At 50.2% G+C, this 16,603-nt stretch overlaps 5 protein-coding genes across 5 annotated transcripts; 3 read left to right on the top strand and 2 right to left on the bottom strand.

Moving 5' to 3' along the window:
- Positions 1-970: 970 nt before the first annotated feature.
- On the bottom strand, positions 971-1,643 carry RhiXN_10349 (peptidase inhibitor i66; the record flags this gene model as incomplete). Its single annotated transcript, XM_043330165.1, has 5 exons — positions 971-1,033; positions 1,112-1,172; positions 1,241-1,317; positions 1,370-1,453; positions 1,512-1,643. 5 exons carry the CDS (start codon positions 1,641-1,643, stop codon positions 971-973), a joined length of 417 nt encoding a protein of 138 aa, XP_043184262.1.
- A 1,431-nt stretch (positions 1,644-3,074) lies between these two features.
- Positions 3,075-4,792, bottom strand: RhiXN_10348 (beta-1,4-D-glucan cellobiohydrolase; the record flags this gene model as incomplete). The annotated part of the gene is made up of 5 exons (XM_043330164.1): positions 3,075-3,105; positions 3,164-3,227; positions 3,285-3,315; positions 3,370-4,071; positions 4,181-4,792. 5 exons carry the CDS (start codon positions 4,790-4,792, stop codon positions 3,075-3,077), a joined length of 1,440 nt encoding a protein of 479 aa, XP_043184261.1.
- Positions 4,793-6,099: 1,307 nt separating this feature from the next.
- RhiXN_10347 (Fungal specific transcription factor domain) lies at positions 6,100-9,403 on the top strand (the record flags this gene model as incomplete). Its single annotated transcript, XM_043330163.1, has 13 exons — positions 6,100-6,186; positions 6,242-6,360; positions 6,411-6,465; positions 6,516-7,310; positions 7,365-7,513; positions 7,732-7,761; positions 7,817-7,855; positions 7,908-8,058; positions 8,110-8,227; positions 8,283-8,402; positions 8,475-8,772; positions 8,831-9,280; positions 9,331-9,403. The coding sequence occupies 13 exons, from the start codon at positions 6,100-6,102 to the stop codon at positions 9,401-9,403; spliced, it is 2,484 nt and encodes an 827-aa protein (XP_043184260.1).
- A 489-nt stretch (positions 9,404-9,892) lies between these two features.
- On the top strand, positions 9,893-12,016 carry RhiXN_10346 (proline-rich family protein; the record flags this gene model as incomplete). The annotated part of the gene is made up of 6 exons (XM_043330162.1): positions 9,893-10,071; positions 10,133-10,198; positions 10,250-10,324; positions 10,382-11,162; positions 11,220-11,346; positions 11,406-12,016. The coding sequence occupies 6 exons, from the start codon at positions 9,893-9,895 to the stop codon at positions 12,014-12,016; spliced, it is 1,839 nt and encodes a 612-aa protein (XP_043184259.1).
- A 749-nt stretch (positions 12,017-12,765) lies between these two features.
- On the top strand, positions 12,766-14,513 carry RhiXN_10345 (beta-1,4-D-glucan cellobiohydrolase; the record flags this gene model as incomplete). The annotated part of the gene is made up of 4 exons (XM_043330161.1): positions 12,766-13,377; positions 13,487-14,275; positions 14,333-14,396; positions 14,455-14,513. The coding sequence occupies 4 exons, from the start codon at positions 12,766-12,768 to the stop codon at positions 14,511-14,513; spliced, it is 1,524 nt and encodes a 507-aa protein (XP_043184258.1).
- Positions 14,514-16,603: the final 2,090 nt, after the last annotated feature.

Genomic DNA, 16,603 nt, shown 5'->3' with positions numbered 1-16,603 from the left:
GGGATTTGAGCCAAGCCAAGCCACTCCTTCTGCAAGTGTGGGGTCTCTAAGTAAGCGGCATAGTCTTTGTGAATTATATCAATGGGCCAGTGGTCTTTGACGGAGATGTGCTGTGATTGGTGGGTGCACCTGATATGTGGTGACAACTTACAGAATATTTGCTCATGTGACCTCTGCTCTTGTGTCTTTGGTCAGCCACGCATTCTGCATCCTCTGCCAGCTGCGTTGTAGACCAACTTGATAACCCAAAAAGGCCTACCTTGAGTTATACATATAGGAGATGCTACTGTGTTTAATTCAGTGCTGAATTCAGAACTTCTACAATTTTTACCGAGAGCTTATCAACTAGTGAAATTCAGGTTAGGACTATGGTGCTGAGGATTGAGATGTAAATGTGCTATATTTGTGTGTAGTGTATGTATGGGATAGTATATAAATTTCAATAACGCTCAAAGCTTATGGTAACTATCCACTACACCCCCATTTTAACCAATATTCCGAAATCATTCATCATGAAGTCGAAATTTAATGAATTAATATTCAAAATACATACAGTTAGCTTTGAATTAACACATATGCACGCATTTAGTGTTCTTGGCACGTCCAAGCAATGATATCAAGCCATAAGGAAGGCTACAACCTGATAACGGTGGTATACAGAGTTCAGGTGCTGCAACACAAGTGTATTTAATATGCTGGGAGGTAAGATTTGACAAGGTCTGGCCAGCCGATCAATAGTGTAACATGCTCGGAGACTAAGAACTAGATTGTGCATATATGAATGGAACAAGTTGCAGTGAATAAAGTTCACTGGTAGGTTTGACGTAGAATATTACCCCGACTATTAATCATTGTTTCCTACCTATTACCCCTGATTGAGTATCTCTTATGGTATATCAGTTGCTAACGTCATTTAAAGCTTGACGTTATATTGTCACTGTACTAGACCAAAGTGGACAATACAAAGATCTTATTCTATAGGATAGATCTTCCACTCTTGAAGAGCGGTGCCGTTCTCTTCCTCGAGTTGAATCTATTGATGTTGATAATCGGCCATGAGTGTATGGTTCAAGTTGAAACGAAAAGGAGCAAGAAGGATTCGAGAGCTTACCGGAGTGTAATAGCCTTCGCTAGAAACTGTCCAAGCCTTGTTAGAATTGGGAACTTTAATGCTGGGTAATATATTAGCCATATTAGCCATTGGTTGGGACTAACTTCTCAGGTGATAAATGATACTTACCGGAACTGTCCTTCGCCATTCGTGCTTCCCACGGACCATGTCACAGGATTTCCGCCTTGTCCAACAAGTTTCACGTTCTAAGTAGTGAATTAACTAGCCGCATGTACAGGAGCAGGATGATGCACGCACAGCATCTCCGTCATAACCAACCCAGAGGCTGCGCACCCTCATTGTGTACTTGTTATCTCCATCAGATTTGACTTCGAATATATCCTACATATGTATCATAGCAAGCTAGGATCCGGAGGACAAACGGATTCAATGAATCGACCTTGATAAACCCTTCCACAAGCCTTAGAGGTTCAGGGTACGGCGGCCACACGGGAGGAACAGGACCCGTTCCGGCAAAGTAACTTGAGTTTTTTAAGCTCTGAATAAAGTAGCGGCCTGGTTCCAGTGACATTGTGGTGAAGCGGTGTTAAAGGCGAACACTTGTATGTCCTACCCGGTGCTTTATGCGTCTTGTTGCAGTTGTGATGAGAGTGGAGAATTCTCGGTGGATAATGGCCCTGATGCATCGCAGTAGCGCACATTATGCCAACTCACAAGAAATGTACCACAAGCAGCCGGGGGAAAGTCGGATTGGCTTTCAGTGTGAACTAAGCTATGCGGTACTAACAGAACTAAGGATTAATTATTTGAGCTAATCTATCAAATTAATTTGCTGTATATTCTCCAGAATCACAGGAAGCTGTTTGTATCAGGAATAAATGGGAGGAGAAAGCTGCCTAGCCGAAACCCGATTACATCGAACATGTAGGGTAGGATCTCAGGGCGATGAGCAGCTTCAGTGAACACAGAAATTGGTCCTAGGGGTTCATCTGTTTTGGACGTCCATGTGAGTCACAATCACTCAAACGTAGTATTAATACCAAACATAGTCCTCACCGAGATTCACCGGATCTGTCAGTTACCACGGCGCGGTACTCTGCGAGCCGAGCGAAGCGGCGTTCAGTTGAGATTTGATGATCAATGATCGCATACCAGGAAACTTGACCATTGAGAGAACAATAACTGCGCCAGAAACGCGGGTAACCTATATCTATGCAGCGATAATAACACCAACAATTCTTTGACCAAATCTGTGAAACACCAGCGTTCTGGATGTGGCAAACCCATGGAATCATCAAGTTGTCCGTGTCTCTGAAACGAGGTTTCCGCCTACCTCAGCTAGCGCTTAGTACAAATGAACTACGCCTTGTCCTACATTTTCACCCACAGTACAACTTTCGGGATTCAGCTAAAAGTCCGAAGGTTTTTAGTTACCAGAGATTTTGCTTGCAATTATTGTTGGCATACAGAGACGCCAATCCCTCAGAGATACAAAACAAAATAAAACCATAGCTACCATACAGCCATTATTGGTTATTACTTCCGGACAATCCGCGCTCTTGCGGTTCGCCGCATCATCCAACACCTACGATCTTTTCTCCAACATCATGCGCATATAGTCCAGCAATGTTCGGCCTTACTCACATAGCTCAATGCAGACTACATGCTTCTATGTCCAAGTCGGGTAGATCGTCCAAGTCCCAGCAATCAATTTCATTAGATCCCGAGTGCATCAAGTCGACCTTTGCTATGAACTACACAGAGTCCGCAAACCTTAGACTGAGCCGGACTGGCTCTAGCCGTTCCCCTTTGCTTGTATATAACATATCCCCATGTTTGTTTATAGTGTGAGCGTCTTGACGTACTTGACCAACGTCTCACAAAAATCCAAAAGAAGCAAAAAACAGTACATTCATTCACTATTGGCACCGTACATCCGTTTATCTTTGCAGTCAGTCCCGTCCCGCACCCCCTCACAGGCACTGAGAGTACCACTGATTCGTCACCTTGCACGTGTATGGAGCAACGCATGTCTGCCGTCGTATACCCGTTAGTCCACCATCCCCACCTTCGCCCAGCCTCTTTACTCACAGTCGGTCCAGTGTATCCTTGCCCTCCGCATTGTCCGTACCGGAACAGTCCCGGACGTGGGTGTCTATATCCCTCTGTCAGTCACAGCTCCGCCTAGCACTATCCGATGATTGCAACTCACAGGCCCCGGAGTCGTAGCTCCCGTCGTCGTGCTAGGGATCGGCGTCGTCGACCCGCCGCTGTACGTCGACCCGATGTCTCCGAACCGGATGTTCGAGAACGTCACAGACGCGTTCGGCGACTGCGACTCCACGTCCTTCGGGTCCCCGGAGCTCGTGGGGCACGACCCGCGAGCCACGCCGGGCTTGCTGGCGTCGCGGTCCAGCGGGTAGTTGCTGTCCAGCCACAGCATGTGCGCCGCGTGGTCGTCCCAGATCGACATCACCAGCACCACTCCGGCCTGGAACGACTTGTCCATCGTCGCCATCCCGCCCTTTTGCGCGTACACGTTCGTGTCCTCGAACACCGACTTTTGCGCTGCGCAGAACGAGTCCGTGATCGAGTCGTACTGCGTCAGACCCGGGATCGTCGACTTGGTGTTCTGGATCACTTGCCGTCCTGGACGTACAGGCGCCGGATCTCGACCAGCTTGCCGTTGGCGTGTTGTCGGCGGTGATGAACTGGGTGACGACCGTCATCTTCTTCTTGGTGTCCACGACCTTGCCCGGTCCGTACAGGTCCTTGTCGCCCATGCGGTACGGGTTCCAGTCGCATCCGGGCTGGTCGCAGTAGTCGGCGCACTGGGTGCCGGAGCAGCGAGTCTGGCCGGTGACGGTGCAGGGGTGAGGGGTGTATGCGTTGGCGATGGAGTTGGCCTCCCAGATGTCCATCTCGTTGCAGCATGTGCCGTAGTTTCCCTTGCCGGAGCTTGCGTCGGTGTCTGATCCGGTCCATCCGGCGACGTTGGCCTGGAGTGGCGTGGGGGCGAGGAGTGACGGGCGAGAGTGAGGGCGAAGAGTAAAATAAGTAAGTCAGTCAGTCAGTCCCAGTCCCACTCGATGCCTTCCGTCCACTCACCTCGCCGTTGATAAACTTGATGTCTCGAGGGCACTGCGCGTCGCAGTATCCCGTCCCGTACTTCGCACCCGCCTTGTTGTTCGCGTACTTCGACTTTCCTCCGTCCGCCGCCATCTCGCTAAAGTACAGCGCTCCGTTCAGTCCGCACGGAAGGTTCGACACGTCCACGTCGAACGTGAACTCCTGGTTCTTCAGCTTGAACATCTCGTAGTTCGTGTCGTCCGACGCCATCAGGTACACTCGCGATCCCACGTTCGAGTTCTCGCCCTTGGTCACAAACTTCAGCGTCAGCGCGTTGCCCGACGTGGTGATGCCGTAGGTCCCGGAGTAGTCGGCTCCGTCGACGGCGCAGTTCTGAGCGCACGTCACTCCATCGGGGCACACGGACGCGTCCCACTTCTGGCCGGTATAGCAGTTGGCGTAGCCGCTAGTAGTATGGACCCATCGCCAGTTGGCGTCGAGCACGACCTTGCCCTGAGACTGGGTGACGCATCCGCCGGACTTTGTGCACTTTTGCCAGGGAAGGGAGGGGTGGACCTCGGTCTTGAGGGTGCCGACCTGCTGAGCGTTGGCGGCGGCGAGGTAGAGCGGGATAAGAGCGAGGAAATACATGGTAGAAGTGAGTGGAACGGGAGTCCGATGCCACACTTCACTCCACTTCCTCCTCTTTTTATACTATCTCACGACGGTGAATGCGCGGTATTGTCTTCATCAAAGTCATCATGGCCTCTATAACGCTGACTAGAGTTGAGCCGCGTCGATATTGAGCCAAGTACAGTGTGAATACTGGTGGATGTATGGTTGTGTTACGGTGGCTACCCAAGAACCACTTGGCGAGCGTGTTATTACTTGAGCAGTTGGCCGACGAGCCTCCGAGCTTATCCGAGAATAGGCGTGGAGGATTCAAGGTATCGGCTGACCACACAAGTCAACCAGTGTGATTAACGCCAAGTGCAGGTACCCCTGGACGCCAGCGCTTCGCGGCTGATGTGTCATATTTGTATCACTTATTTGTACTCTGTTTGCTCGTGACTTCTGTCTGCGAGCTCGCACTCTCGAGTTCTTTTCGAAGTTAAATTCTGGCCTCCGATACTTCCTATATGAAATACTCAGTGCTCCTTGTTTGGGCATGTTCATGAGCTATTGGGGCCTATATCTTCAAAATGGTTGCACTTAGGCGCCAATACCCCAATTGCGCATGCATGGAACTTCACCGGGGGACAAGTCTTGTCTTGGCCAGGTTGTCCTCTGGTCATCCATCATGAGCCTGCACCAACAAAATCGCCCAAAGTTCGGGGAAATGACGCTCCCCTACTTAGCGCCCAGCGAAGCTGTAAATAGTCCGATATTCAGCCCAGCCCTTCGGTCTTGTAGCATGGAACTTGCTCTTGGAGCTAGCCCAAGTTTTTTTTCGTGATCCGAATGATTTTCTTGGCCCGTGGTTCTGCTAAAACTGATTATTCGGTATTTGCGTCTACTGCTCTATGGTCGTGTGAACACATATTTATGCTATTTTAAACAATTCGCATCATACATGCCTACCGGGATAGCACAGAAAGATGCTATCGATATTTTCTAGACCTCATGAAAAATGAATACAATATATCTCGCAATATGTCGCATGCTCTAATCAAGGACTTCTGGCTTATGGTTCGATAGATCTTACTTAATTTGACTACCACCAGACCTGTAACGACATGGGTCCTGACATACGGTAACGTCGGACAGCAAGGCTCCAACAACGATGTTAGTATGATTGGCATCATCTCGAGCCAACCTCCTGGGAATGGGAATATGAAATAACAAATACCTGTCTTAGTATAATATCGCACGGGGGTCATACACCTTACGTCCCTCGATCAAAAGCGCGGATCGCTTCCGGATCAGGCTCTCACCAACCCTTTCTTCTGGCACCAGCGATGCATTCGACTCCAGGCCGGAAACCGAATGGACGCCTAAAGATAAAGGTTGAACAAGCCACGTGCGACCAGTGTCGGCTGAACAAGGTATGTCGGTGCTCTCCGCCTGCCATCCCCGGCGATGAGTAATCATAGCCGTTAGGTACAATGCCTCGCGCCCGACTCGGTTGAAGAGCGCTGCAGACAATGTAAAGCTTCCGCCACCAATTGCACCTGGGTCATTGGTCCTAGACCGTTTGGACGCTCTCCGCCTTCCCCTTCGTGAGTGGGAATTAAGTTGATGTTAAGCGCTCTGCTTATGGTTGTTGCAGTTTTGTGTCATACCTCGAGAATCGGGTTGGGGAGCTCGAGCGCAAGCTGAAACATGTGAGGATGTTTATATTTGGTAAAAACCATATTGATTGAGGAAGGAGTAGATTCTTCCAGGAATAAACTTGAACCGGGAGCTGGAGACCTTGGCACAACTTCCCGCTTTACCACCACCGCAACCGACCTTTACTCACCTGTCTCCTAGCACTTCAACCCCTCAGTCTTCGCCTAGCCCTGCGGCGACGCCGTTTCAACATATTCCCGCTCAGAATGAGCCGCCGGTGCTGAATTCTGCGCCAGCACTCCTCAAACAAGTCCGCCAAGTCACACTTTCCTCTCCTCTGGCACAAGCACCCCGGCTCAAGAATGACATGTACTGGTCAGCAACGGCCTCAACTAAAGAAGAAGAACCTCGCTTCCATGGTACATCGAGTGGAGAGATCCTACTCCGAGACGCAAAAGAAATAAGGCGTGAGTACGTGCCTTGGGCAGGGAGTGGCAAAATCCTACGACGAAGACACGAATTTTGGGAAGCTCCGCTGCCTGAAAGGCGATGCCGTGACGCCGAACTCGATCCCGTAGAACTTCCTCCGGCAGATTTGATTCGATCGCTTGTCAACTTGTTCTTCCGACACATGAACACGTTTTATCCCATCTTCCACAGAGGATGGTTCGAGCACCGGCTTTTGTCTGGGGCGCACCTAGCTTCCGACACCACGGGTCGAACGTTTGCTCGCCTTTTGCTCCTCGTTTGCGCGGTCGCCAGTCGTTGGAGTTCGGATCCACGGGTATTCATACAAGGCCAGACACTCAGTGCTGGCTATGAGTTCTTTCGCAGAGCTGGTCCGGTAACATGGGCTGTCAGAGCTCAGCCGAGTATATATGACGTCCAAATATGTATTGTAAGTTCCAAGTCACTGGTGGTGGTCTATTGGTAGGCCTAAACGTGTCCCTAGCTCTCAGCTATGTTCCTTCATGGCACCTCGACACACTACGCCGGATGGGTCGTTTTGGGAATTGGGATCCGCCTTGCGCAGGATGTCGGAGCCCACAGAAGGAAGGAAGGGGACACAATCGAGAATGAACTCTACAAGCGCGCTTTTTGGTAAGTGGGTGTTCTTCTAAAGCCTTCGGGATTTTATAAACCGGGCTGCGGCTGCTACAAGTCCCGCGGTAGAGGGCTCTTGCCTAGATCGCCCCCAAAATTATTTACTCCTCCATCGCCCCGGAGCCGTCCTCTCAATTTCCCTGAATCTACCACGTGTATGCCCGATTGGGCACTTATCTGTCTGGATCGATCAGTTTGCTCAACAGCTTTTGTAGGACTTTGCTGATTTTTGATCGTATGATCTGGTGAGCTTGATCTTTTCTGGATCGATCGTTGCGTGGTTGACGTGTTGTGTCCCAGTGCGGCGCTTGGAAGACCCTCTGCTATGCAGGATACTGAGTAAGTTACCGGCCGGAGCTATAATTAGGACCACTTATTTAACCTTCTCTAGTTCCGACTTGGAACCGCTAATCGAAATAGACGATGAAGACTGGCCAATCGAGGGCGCTCGCTCCCAGGATCTGGAAAAGCCATCACGTCTGTCGTATTTTAATGGCTTGATTGGGATCACCCGAATCTTGGGGCGAGCCATTCAAACCCTGGTACGTCTTATTTATAAACGTCAACTGGCTGCCGTAATAAGCCGGGTTCAGTACGCGCTTGACCGAACAAAACGGCAAATGGGACTGGTTGGGTCTCAAAAAGAGGGAGAGCTGTTAGTCGACTTGCAAAGACACTTGGAGCAATGGAAGCAAACTATACCATCTCACCGTACGTTATATTTAATTCTGAATATGCCTATCTTACTGAACTCGATCTATGGTAGTTCGAATTGAGACAGCCTCGGGTATATTTGTCGAGCAAGCAATTGCTTTATGGTCAACTTATCACCATGTCAACATTATCATCCATAGAGAATTCATTACCAAGGAGTCTGTGTTGACTGGTGAGTGATTTCAAGTCTTCACAAGCCAGGGTACTCACTTTATCATCGATCGTTGTTGTCCGATCTCCATAGCCAACTGTCTGAATAGATGCCGACGTTCCGCTCACGAATGTGCCAGGCTCCTCGATTTGCAACTTCGAAGTGAAGAATGTCACATTATACCTGTCACGGTTCAAGCCGCCTTTTCAAGTGCCATGGTCTTGACCTTTGACTTGTTGTCAGGAGAGAAAGCTTCTCGTAATGACCGAGGCGATCCATGGCCATCCACCGAAGACTGGTACCCTAAAGTGGAAAAGGAGGCAAACTTGAAGACATGCATGCTCATACTGGAGTTGGCCGAGACAAAGTATTACATTGCTGGACGATGGCAGTACGTGCCCTATCAACCCTGTTCTTAATATTTTGTACTGACGGTCAGTTGGCTCCAGCGATACATTGAAAGAATTTCTTCACTCTGGTGTTAAGTTGGACAGCTTTAGGCCTGAGCATAAGGTGCAAGGATCGAGCCCTAGTATTGATCAACCTCCCGCCAACCGAAGAGATAGTGGATCCATGCCCGGACCTGGGGAACCATACCCATTTAACTTCACGTATGATCCTCCTCGTGGCCCAAGTTACGGGCCTGAACAAGTATCGGGTATGGTCGCTGGTACAGCTACTTCTTCACCATCCCTTTCAGTAGCTGCCTACAACACGTTCGTCCTACCATACACCGCACCTTCTAATGTACCAGCAGCTGTATACCCCCATAGCGCGTACCTCCCGGATGCGTATTACGGTGGTGATACTGCCATTCCTTTTCCTGGATATGTTTCACAGCTCAATTTTGACCCAAATCAGGGAAGAGAAGAAGAATACGAGTGGGAGAGACAAGCCTCGTATGTTGTCCTGTAATCTTCATTAAATTTGACTAATGGGGCCGTAACAGGACGTCACAATGGCAACAGCATATTTACAACCCGTGGTATACTCAAGGTGGAAACGCACCTCAAGGTCGTTAGGCAGTATTTCTCTGGAGTTCTCGATTCTATGGACAAGCTATATATATTAGGGTTTACATGTTAACTACAGATGGCTCGTACTAAATATGTAGAATAAGTGAATCTATAATCTATGGGATCTGAAGTTGGCAGGGCTCGTGTTCGCGGGTTATACGATGCGGCTTTTGCCATAATCGACGTATATTGTGTTACCCTGTAGTTCGACCAACATACCTCGTGTCGATATTGTTCCAACCCACTCGATTCCGTTGGCGTACATGAGGCACCTGGTTCGAACGAGGCCGTGTTCTGAAGATTCTGACCAGGAACATTAGTGAAACGAAATAATAAAACAATTCGAGAAAACTACCTTCACACAAGTGACACAGGTCCCAACCAAGATACAGACTCACAGGTGCGGTGGCTTCGTGGCTTGCCAGTTGATGAATAAGGTCAAGTACATCAAAGAACCTTCGGTCCGCTATTTGAAAAACATCTCCCAAGTAAGTGATGCACGCAAAGTCGACGATATCGACAAAGGTAGCTTCCTCGACGACATTGGATTTTGGGAGGATGGATACGGACATTGAAAGGCGTCAATGGTGTGTGCGAGCCGAGTTGACGTCCGGAAGCGAAAGCCTGAACTCGACAGGCATTAGCGGCTGTCAACCAGGAGCCAAATCAAATCGGTAATCAGAGGGAATAGGGGGTAAATCACGTGACTATACGTTTACGCGACATTGACGACAGCCTCCCTCGCAACCTGGATATGTTCGGGGTCGTATTCTCTTTGGCACTACCGCGTGATAACTTTGCGTATGGAACATTCTGCTGAGCTTGTGACCCCTTAATATGTTTCTGTACAAGGCAAAATCTGGTGACATCCGCGGGTGGCCCCGTCGACCAGCAAGCTGGTGTGCACTCGTGCTTATTCTTCTGGTCGTGCGCCACGAGCCTTGGTACGTTATATTTCAAACAGGATCTAATACTTCTTTGTAGACCTGTGATTACAGCCAAAGAAGACTACATTACTGATGACCAATTAACAAAGGGCCATGTGAGCCAATCAGCAACAAGGGACTATGCACCTCATTACCCCTATTGTCATTGTTGCACGCCGCTTTGGACCGCCATATGCGTTTGGATTCGACCATTTGCTTGTTCGTATGGCTTTACCCTTGTATGGCACTGCCCGTTGTCGTTGCATATTGTCCGGCGGTTCTATAGTAGACTTCGGCTGCGGAGGATATATATGCCCCCAGACGAGCCGACTCGATCCCTCACCACTCGAATCTCTCCGCCCTCTACCGGCTCTAGCAGCTCTACTTTCTGTTTTCTCCCTTTCTGTCTGTCTTTGAGACTTGACGTCTCTTCCCGCCCGGTGCGCCACTCATTCGACATCAACTTACGCTTCGACAGCGTCCAACTATCGTTATTTTTTGCACACTTGAATTTTTTGTTCGCTTTTTTGAAAATGGCCCGATTCACTGCTTTTGCTGCCCTCCTCGCCGTTTCCGCATCGGCTCTTCCTCTTCACAAGCGTATTGCCCAAACAACCATTGATGCTGTCAAGCCATGGGAAGCGGCTTGCAACCAGGCTGGAGGTGGAGCTCAATGCAACAACATTGCCGTGACCGCTGCTGGAACTCTTCTAGCTGCTCCGCCTGCGTGTGCCCAACAGGACTCGGCGGATGCGATGATTACGCTCGCCAAGTCCCTCGACAATGACGCTGAGATGATTCGACTAGCGCAGATCTTCAGGCAACAGCCGAGGAACTCAGTAGGTGCTATATCTCGATTATTTATTAATATCTAACCCTGGTTTGATACTTCTCAGCCGGATTCGCTGGCATCACTCTACTGCCAGACAGCGCCTAAAAATAAAGAACTTGAAGGCCTATTCCAGTGTCAATTTGCTGGAGTTAAGCAGGATACCTTCACTGGAAATATCAAGGCTGGCGCTGGTGGGTTTCAGTGCTTCTATGCGTCTATTCTTGTGGTTGCTGACTTGAAATTCTCGCAGCCGGAACTATTCCTCTTGGTGGTAATGCGCCAAACCCGGCAGGCTCTTGCCCTGCTAACCCTGATGGGCCCGTCGATGATGGACAGCAGCTCAACAAGCTTGTTCAAAGTCCCGGGTCTGGTAACACCGGCAATAACGGTGGTGGTAATGGTAATGGTAGCAACGCTGACCCTGAGAGTGGAAATGGAAATGGGGACGGATCTAGCACCGTCACTGTCACCCGCACTCAAATTACCACCATCACCGTCACCGAGGGGAGCCCAGCTCCTACTGGTGGTACTTCCATAACCGATGCATTCACCCCGGTTGTAACTGCCGATGCCGCCAAACCCTTCTTATTGCAAAACGGCAAAGACGCCCAGGAGCTCAACCGATCTTTCGAAACCTTGACCGCTTCTTCAAGCTGCAATGACGGTGAACAGGCTTGTGTTGAGGGCGGGTTCGCTCAATGCGTTGGCGGATCTTTCCAGATTACCTCTTGCTCCGGAGGTCTGCAATGCTTCGCGCTTCCCCTTGTTAACAAGGCAGGCACGAGCATCACCTGCGACACCGAGGCTGATGCGGCTGCGCGGATCGCTGCTACGGGCGCCACTGGAGGTGTCCGAGGATAGAGCGATAGACTCGAGTTTACATCTGCATTACGAAAATGTATGCCCTATTTTGTACAATCCACGCTTGAACTTGAATAAGCGCCTTATTATTGGATGTGATTTATTAAAGGGACGCATAGTGCGGTAACGACAGCACACTTGAATAAGATCGTCTAAATTATGTATGATCGTAAGCATATATCAGGCTATATGCCAAGAGCACGTGATGATCGCTTCCTTCACATCATGCCAGCACATCTAGAGGGGCCTATCCCTGATATGGCGCATATCTACCTAATGTTCAATGGCTTAGGCATGTTATCGGACTAATTCTTGGCCACACATGACTCGGGGTTGGCCATCGTCTCATGGCCTTTGAGGACTTGGCGTCGACCGTGCCCTAAACTCAGTCGACCGCTAAACTGGTCATGCGGTTGATTCCAAAAATTACGCCTGATCATGGCTGGGACCGGAATGTTGAATTCGTGTTCGGAGGCTCGTCGGGAAGTCTCCGTATTTGAATGCCCGCCAAGCTCTCTTGGTATTGCACTCTTTTGACTATGGGTTATTGAGACTTGAGCATCTGGTTGGACGGCACTAGTAATGATTTTCTTGGCTCAATATCTGTTCGGTGCGACCAAGACACACAGTAATATGGTCTAGCTGCACTCGGCGGTCCACTAAGTGTGTACTCTCTGTGGAAGTTTTATTAAAAGAGGAGGGATTGGAGTGAAGTGTGGCATCGGACTCCCGTTCCACTCACTTCTACCATGTATTTCCTCGCTCTTATCCCGCTCTACCTCGCCGCCGCCAACGCTCAGCAGGTCGGCACCCTCAAGACCGAGGTCCACCCCTCCCTTCCCTGGCAAAAGTGCACAAAGTCCGGCGGATGCGTCACCCAGTCTCAGGGCAAGGTCGTGCTCGACGCCAACTGGCGATGGGTCCATACTACTAGCGGCTACGCCAACTGCTATACCGGCCAGAAGTGGGACGCGTCCGTGTGCCCCGATGGAGTGACGTGCGCTCAGAACTGCGCCGTCGACGGAGCCGACTACTCCGGGACCTACGGCATCACCACGTCGGGCAACGCGCTGACGCTGAAGTTTGTGACCAAGGGCGAGAACTCGAACGTGGGATCGCGAGTGTACCTGATGGCGTCGGACGACACGAACTACGAGATGTTCAAGCTGAAGAACCAGGAGTTCACGTTCGACGTGGACGTGTCGAACCTTCCGTGCGGACTGAACGGAGCGCTGTACTTTAGCGAGATGGCGGCGGACGGAGGAAAGTCGAAGTACGCGAACAACAAGGCGGGTGCGAAGTACGGGACGGGATACTGCGACGCGCAGTGCCCTCGAGACATCAAGTTTATCAACGGCGAGGTGAGTGGACGGAAGGCATCGAGTGGGACTGGGACTGACTGACTGACTTACTTATTTTACTCTTCGCCCTCACTCTCGCCCGTCACTCCTCGCCCCCACGCCACTCCAGGCCAACGTCGCCGGATGGACCGGATCAGACACCGACGCAAGCTCCGGCAAGGGAAACTACGGCACATGCTGCAACGAGATGGACATCTGGGAGGCCAACTCCATCGCCAACGCATACACCCCTCACCCCTGCACCGTCACCGGCCAGACTCGCTGCTCCGGCACCCAGTGCGCCGACTACTGCGACCAGCCCGGATGCGACTGGAACCCGTACCGCATGGGCGACAAGGACCTGTACGGACCGGGCAAGGTCGTGGACACCAAGAAGAAGATGACGGTCGTCACCCAGTTCATCACCGCCGACAACACCGCCAACGGCAAGCTGGTCGAGATCCGGCGCCTGTACGTCCAGGACGGCAAGGTGATCCAGAACACCAAGTCGACGATTCCGGGTCTGACGCAGTACGACTCGATCACGGACTCGTTCTGCGCAGCGCAAAAGTCGGTGTTCGAGGACGCGAACGTGTACGCGCAAAAGGGCGGGATGGCGACGATGGACAAGTCGTTCCAGGCCGGAGTGGTGCTGGTGATGTCGATCTGGGACGACCACGCGGCGCACATGCTGTGGCTGGACAGCAACTACCCGCTGGACCGCGACGCCAGCAAGCCCGGCGTGGCTCGCGGGTCGTGCCCCACGAGCTCCGGGGACCCGAAGGACGTGGAGTCGCAGTCGCCGAACGCGTCTGTGACGTTCTCGAACATCCGGTTCGGAGACATCGGGTCGACGTACAGCGGCGGGTCGACGACGCCGATCCCTAGCACGACGACGGGAGCTACGACTCCGGGGCCTGTGAGTTGCAATCATCAGATAGTGCTAGGCGGAGCTGTGACTGACAGACGGATACAGACACCACGTCCGGGACTGTTCCTCGGTACGGACAATGCGGAGGGCAAGGATTACTGGACCGACTGTGAGTAAAGAGGCTGGGCGAAGGTGGGGATGGTGGACTAACGGGTATACGACGGCAGCATGCGTTGCTCCATACACGTGCAAGGTGACGAATCAGTGGTACTCTCAGTGCCTGTGAGGGGGTGTGGGACGGGACTGACTGCAAAGATAAACGGATGTACGGCACCAATAGTGAATGAATATACTGCTTTTTGCTTCTTTTGGATTTTTGTGAGACGTTGGTCAAGTACGTCAAGACGCTCAATACTATAAACAAACATGGGGATATGTTATATAGAAGCAAAGGGGAACGGCTAGAGCCAGTGGCTCAGTCTAAGGTTTGCGGACTCTGTGTAGTTCATAGCAAAGGTCGACTTGATGCACTCGGGATCTAATGAAATTGATTGCTGGGACTTGGACGATCTACCCGACTTGGACATAGAAGCATGTAGTCTGCATTGAGTTATGTGAGTAAGGCCGAACATTGCTGGACTATATGCGCATGATGTTGGAGAAAAGATCGTAGGTGTTGGATGATGCGGCGAACCGCAAGAGCGCGGATTGTCCGGAAGTAAGAACCAATAATGGCTGTATGGTAGCTATGGTTTTATTTTGTTTTGTATCTCTGAGGGATTGGCGTCTCTGTATGCCAACAATAATTGCAAGCAAAATCTCTGGTAACTAAAAAGACCTTCGGACTTTAGCTGAATCCCGAAAGTTGTACTGTGGGTGTGAGGTCGCTGGGACCTGACGTCGAAGACAAACCATCTACGTTTTCCCAGTTGCAGATCGAGTTTGATTCCCCAAACCTCTTTACTGTTGAAATATCAGTCTCCCGGATCCAATATGTAATCCTTACGCATGTATTTACTGACGTTTGGACTTACTCATATAAAAGTGTTCTGTATCGATTTTTGTGTACCTCAGTTCACTATCATATAGTAGAGCTGAGATACAATATCGTCTAGCTCTACGTGACTTTTAACATTTACTTCCTATTGTATCTGTCCGGCTGGTCAGTATGCCCCACGAGAGCTGGAGGTATCCTGCGATCCATACTTGTTTACAATTATCCTTAGGTATCTTAATGGATATCAAGTTCTGCCACTTCATCCAACCCTGATTCTACCATACTGCACCCTCGAAGCGGCGCTGGCTGACTTGGTTGCAGATGCGCGGTTCTATCAATTGAACGGGTTGCTCATAATTCGATATGCTGAGATAGTAGGAGATTACATGACCAAACCAAACCAGTTTGAACACAGTAGGCTCAATCTCCAAGCATCTCCAATCGAATATTAATTCGAGTTATATGGGTATTTAGCCCAAGACTTTAGCGCAGTCGTTCCTAACTTTACGCTCAAGCTCTCGAGCGAAGAACAGTATCGGACGTTTTCCAAGCAGTCCAACTCCCCAGCTGTTCCAAAAACCAAGGATAGTGGCTCTGCTGATATATTCTACGTCTGCTTTTTATATGAGCGCATGATTCACAAGGTACTGCAAAGGGACGGTGATGCGCTCCACGTGGATCACTGCGAACAACTCGGATGGATCAGGTCGTTCAGTAGTGAATATCACCGCCAATGCACGATTCTTGTAAAGCTTAGGGTTGGGCCTGGATTCAAAGCAGATTAGTGCTAACTTGTATACATGTCGTATTCGCATTCACACTTTATGCATCAATGCCTACACACATCATCCATAAACTGGTCAATACATGCAGGACAAAACAATTCAGCTGACACGTCTATATGCTCTCTTATACCACCAGTCTATACGTTGTTTTATGGCTTTTAGCGTATGTGTTTGAACAAGAACTCGGGTCTGGGTGCAAAAGATTATTTTCTTACCTTCTAACCCATTGCGTGGCCACACCAGTCAGGTGACCGTCCCCAAATACTGCTTGAACGCAGGCGTCAGGACGGTGCATGATCACATGTCCCATTTGATTTTGTGGCCCACTGCAAACCGTAGAGCCACATTTTCTTCAGTCAAGCCCTACCACGATCTCAACGCTACACACACGATGAAAGACACTACTGATACCTACACCATTGTGGTTCGGGATAGGTTTTTCAAGCTCACCAAAGCTCAAATGCAACGGGATGCGCCTAATTATTTCACATCTCACTTTCTTGATTCATCTGGCCAGTGCCTTACTCGCATAATGGAAATATCTCGCGATCCATTCCTGTTCGAGCTAGTCTTGAAGTACCTGAACGGCTACCA

This window comes from Rhizoctonia solani, chromosome 11 (genome assembly GCF_016906535.1).
Source record: "Rhizoctonia solani chromosome 11, complete sequence".
Taxonomy (NCBI): Eukaryota; Fungi; Basidiomycota; class Agaricomycetes; order Cantharellales; family Ceratobasidiaceae; genus Rhizoctonia; species Rhizoctonia solani.
The sequence above is the reverse complement of the archived record's forward strand: the minus strand, read 5'-3'. Positions and strand labels throughout refer to the sequence as shown.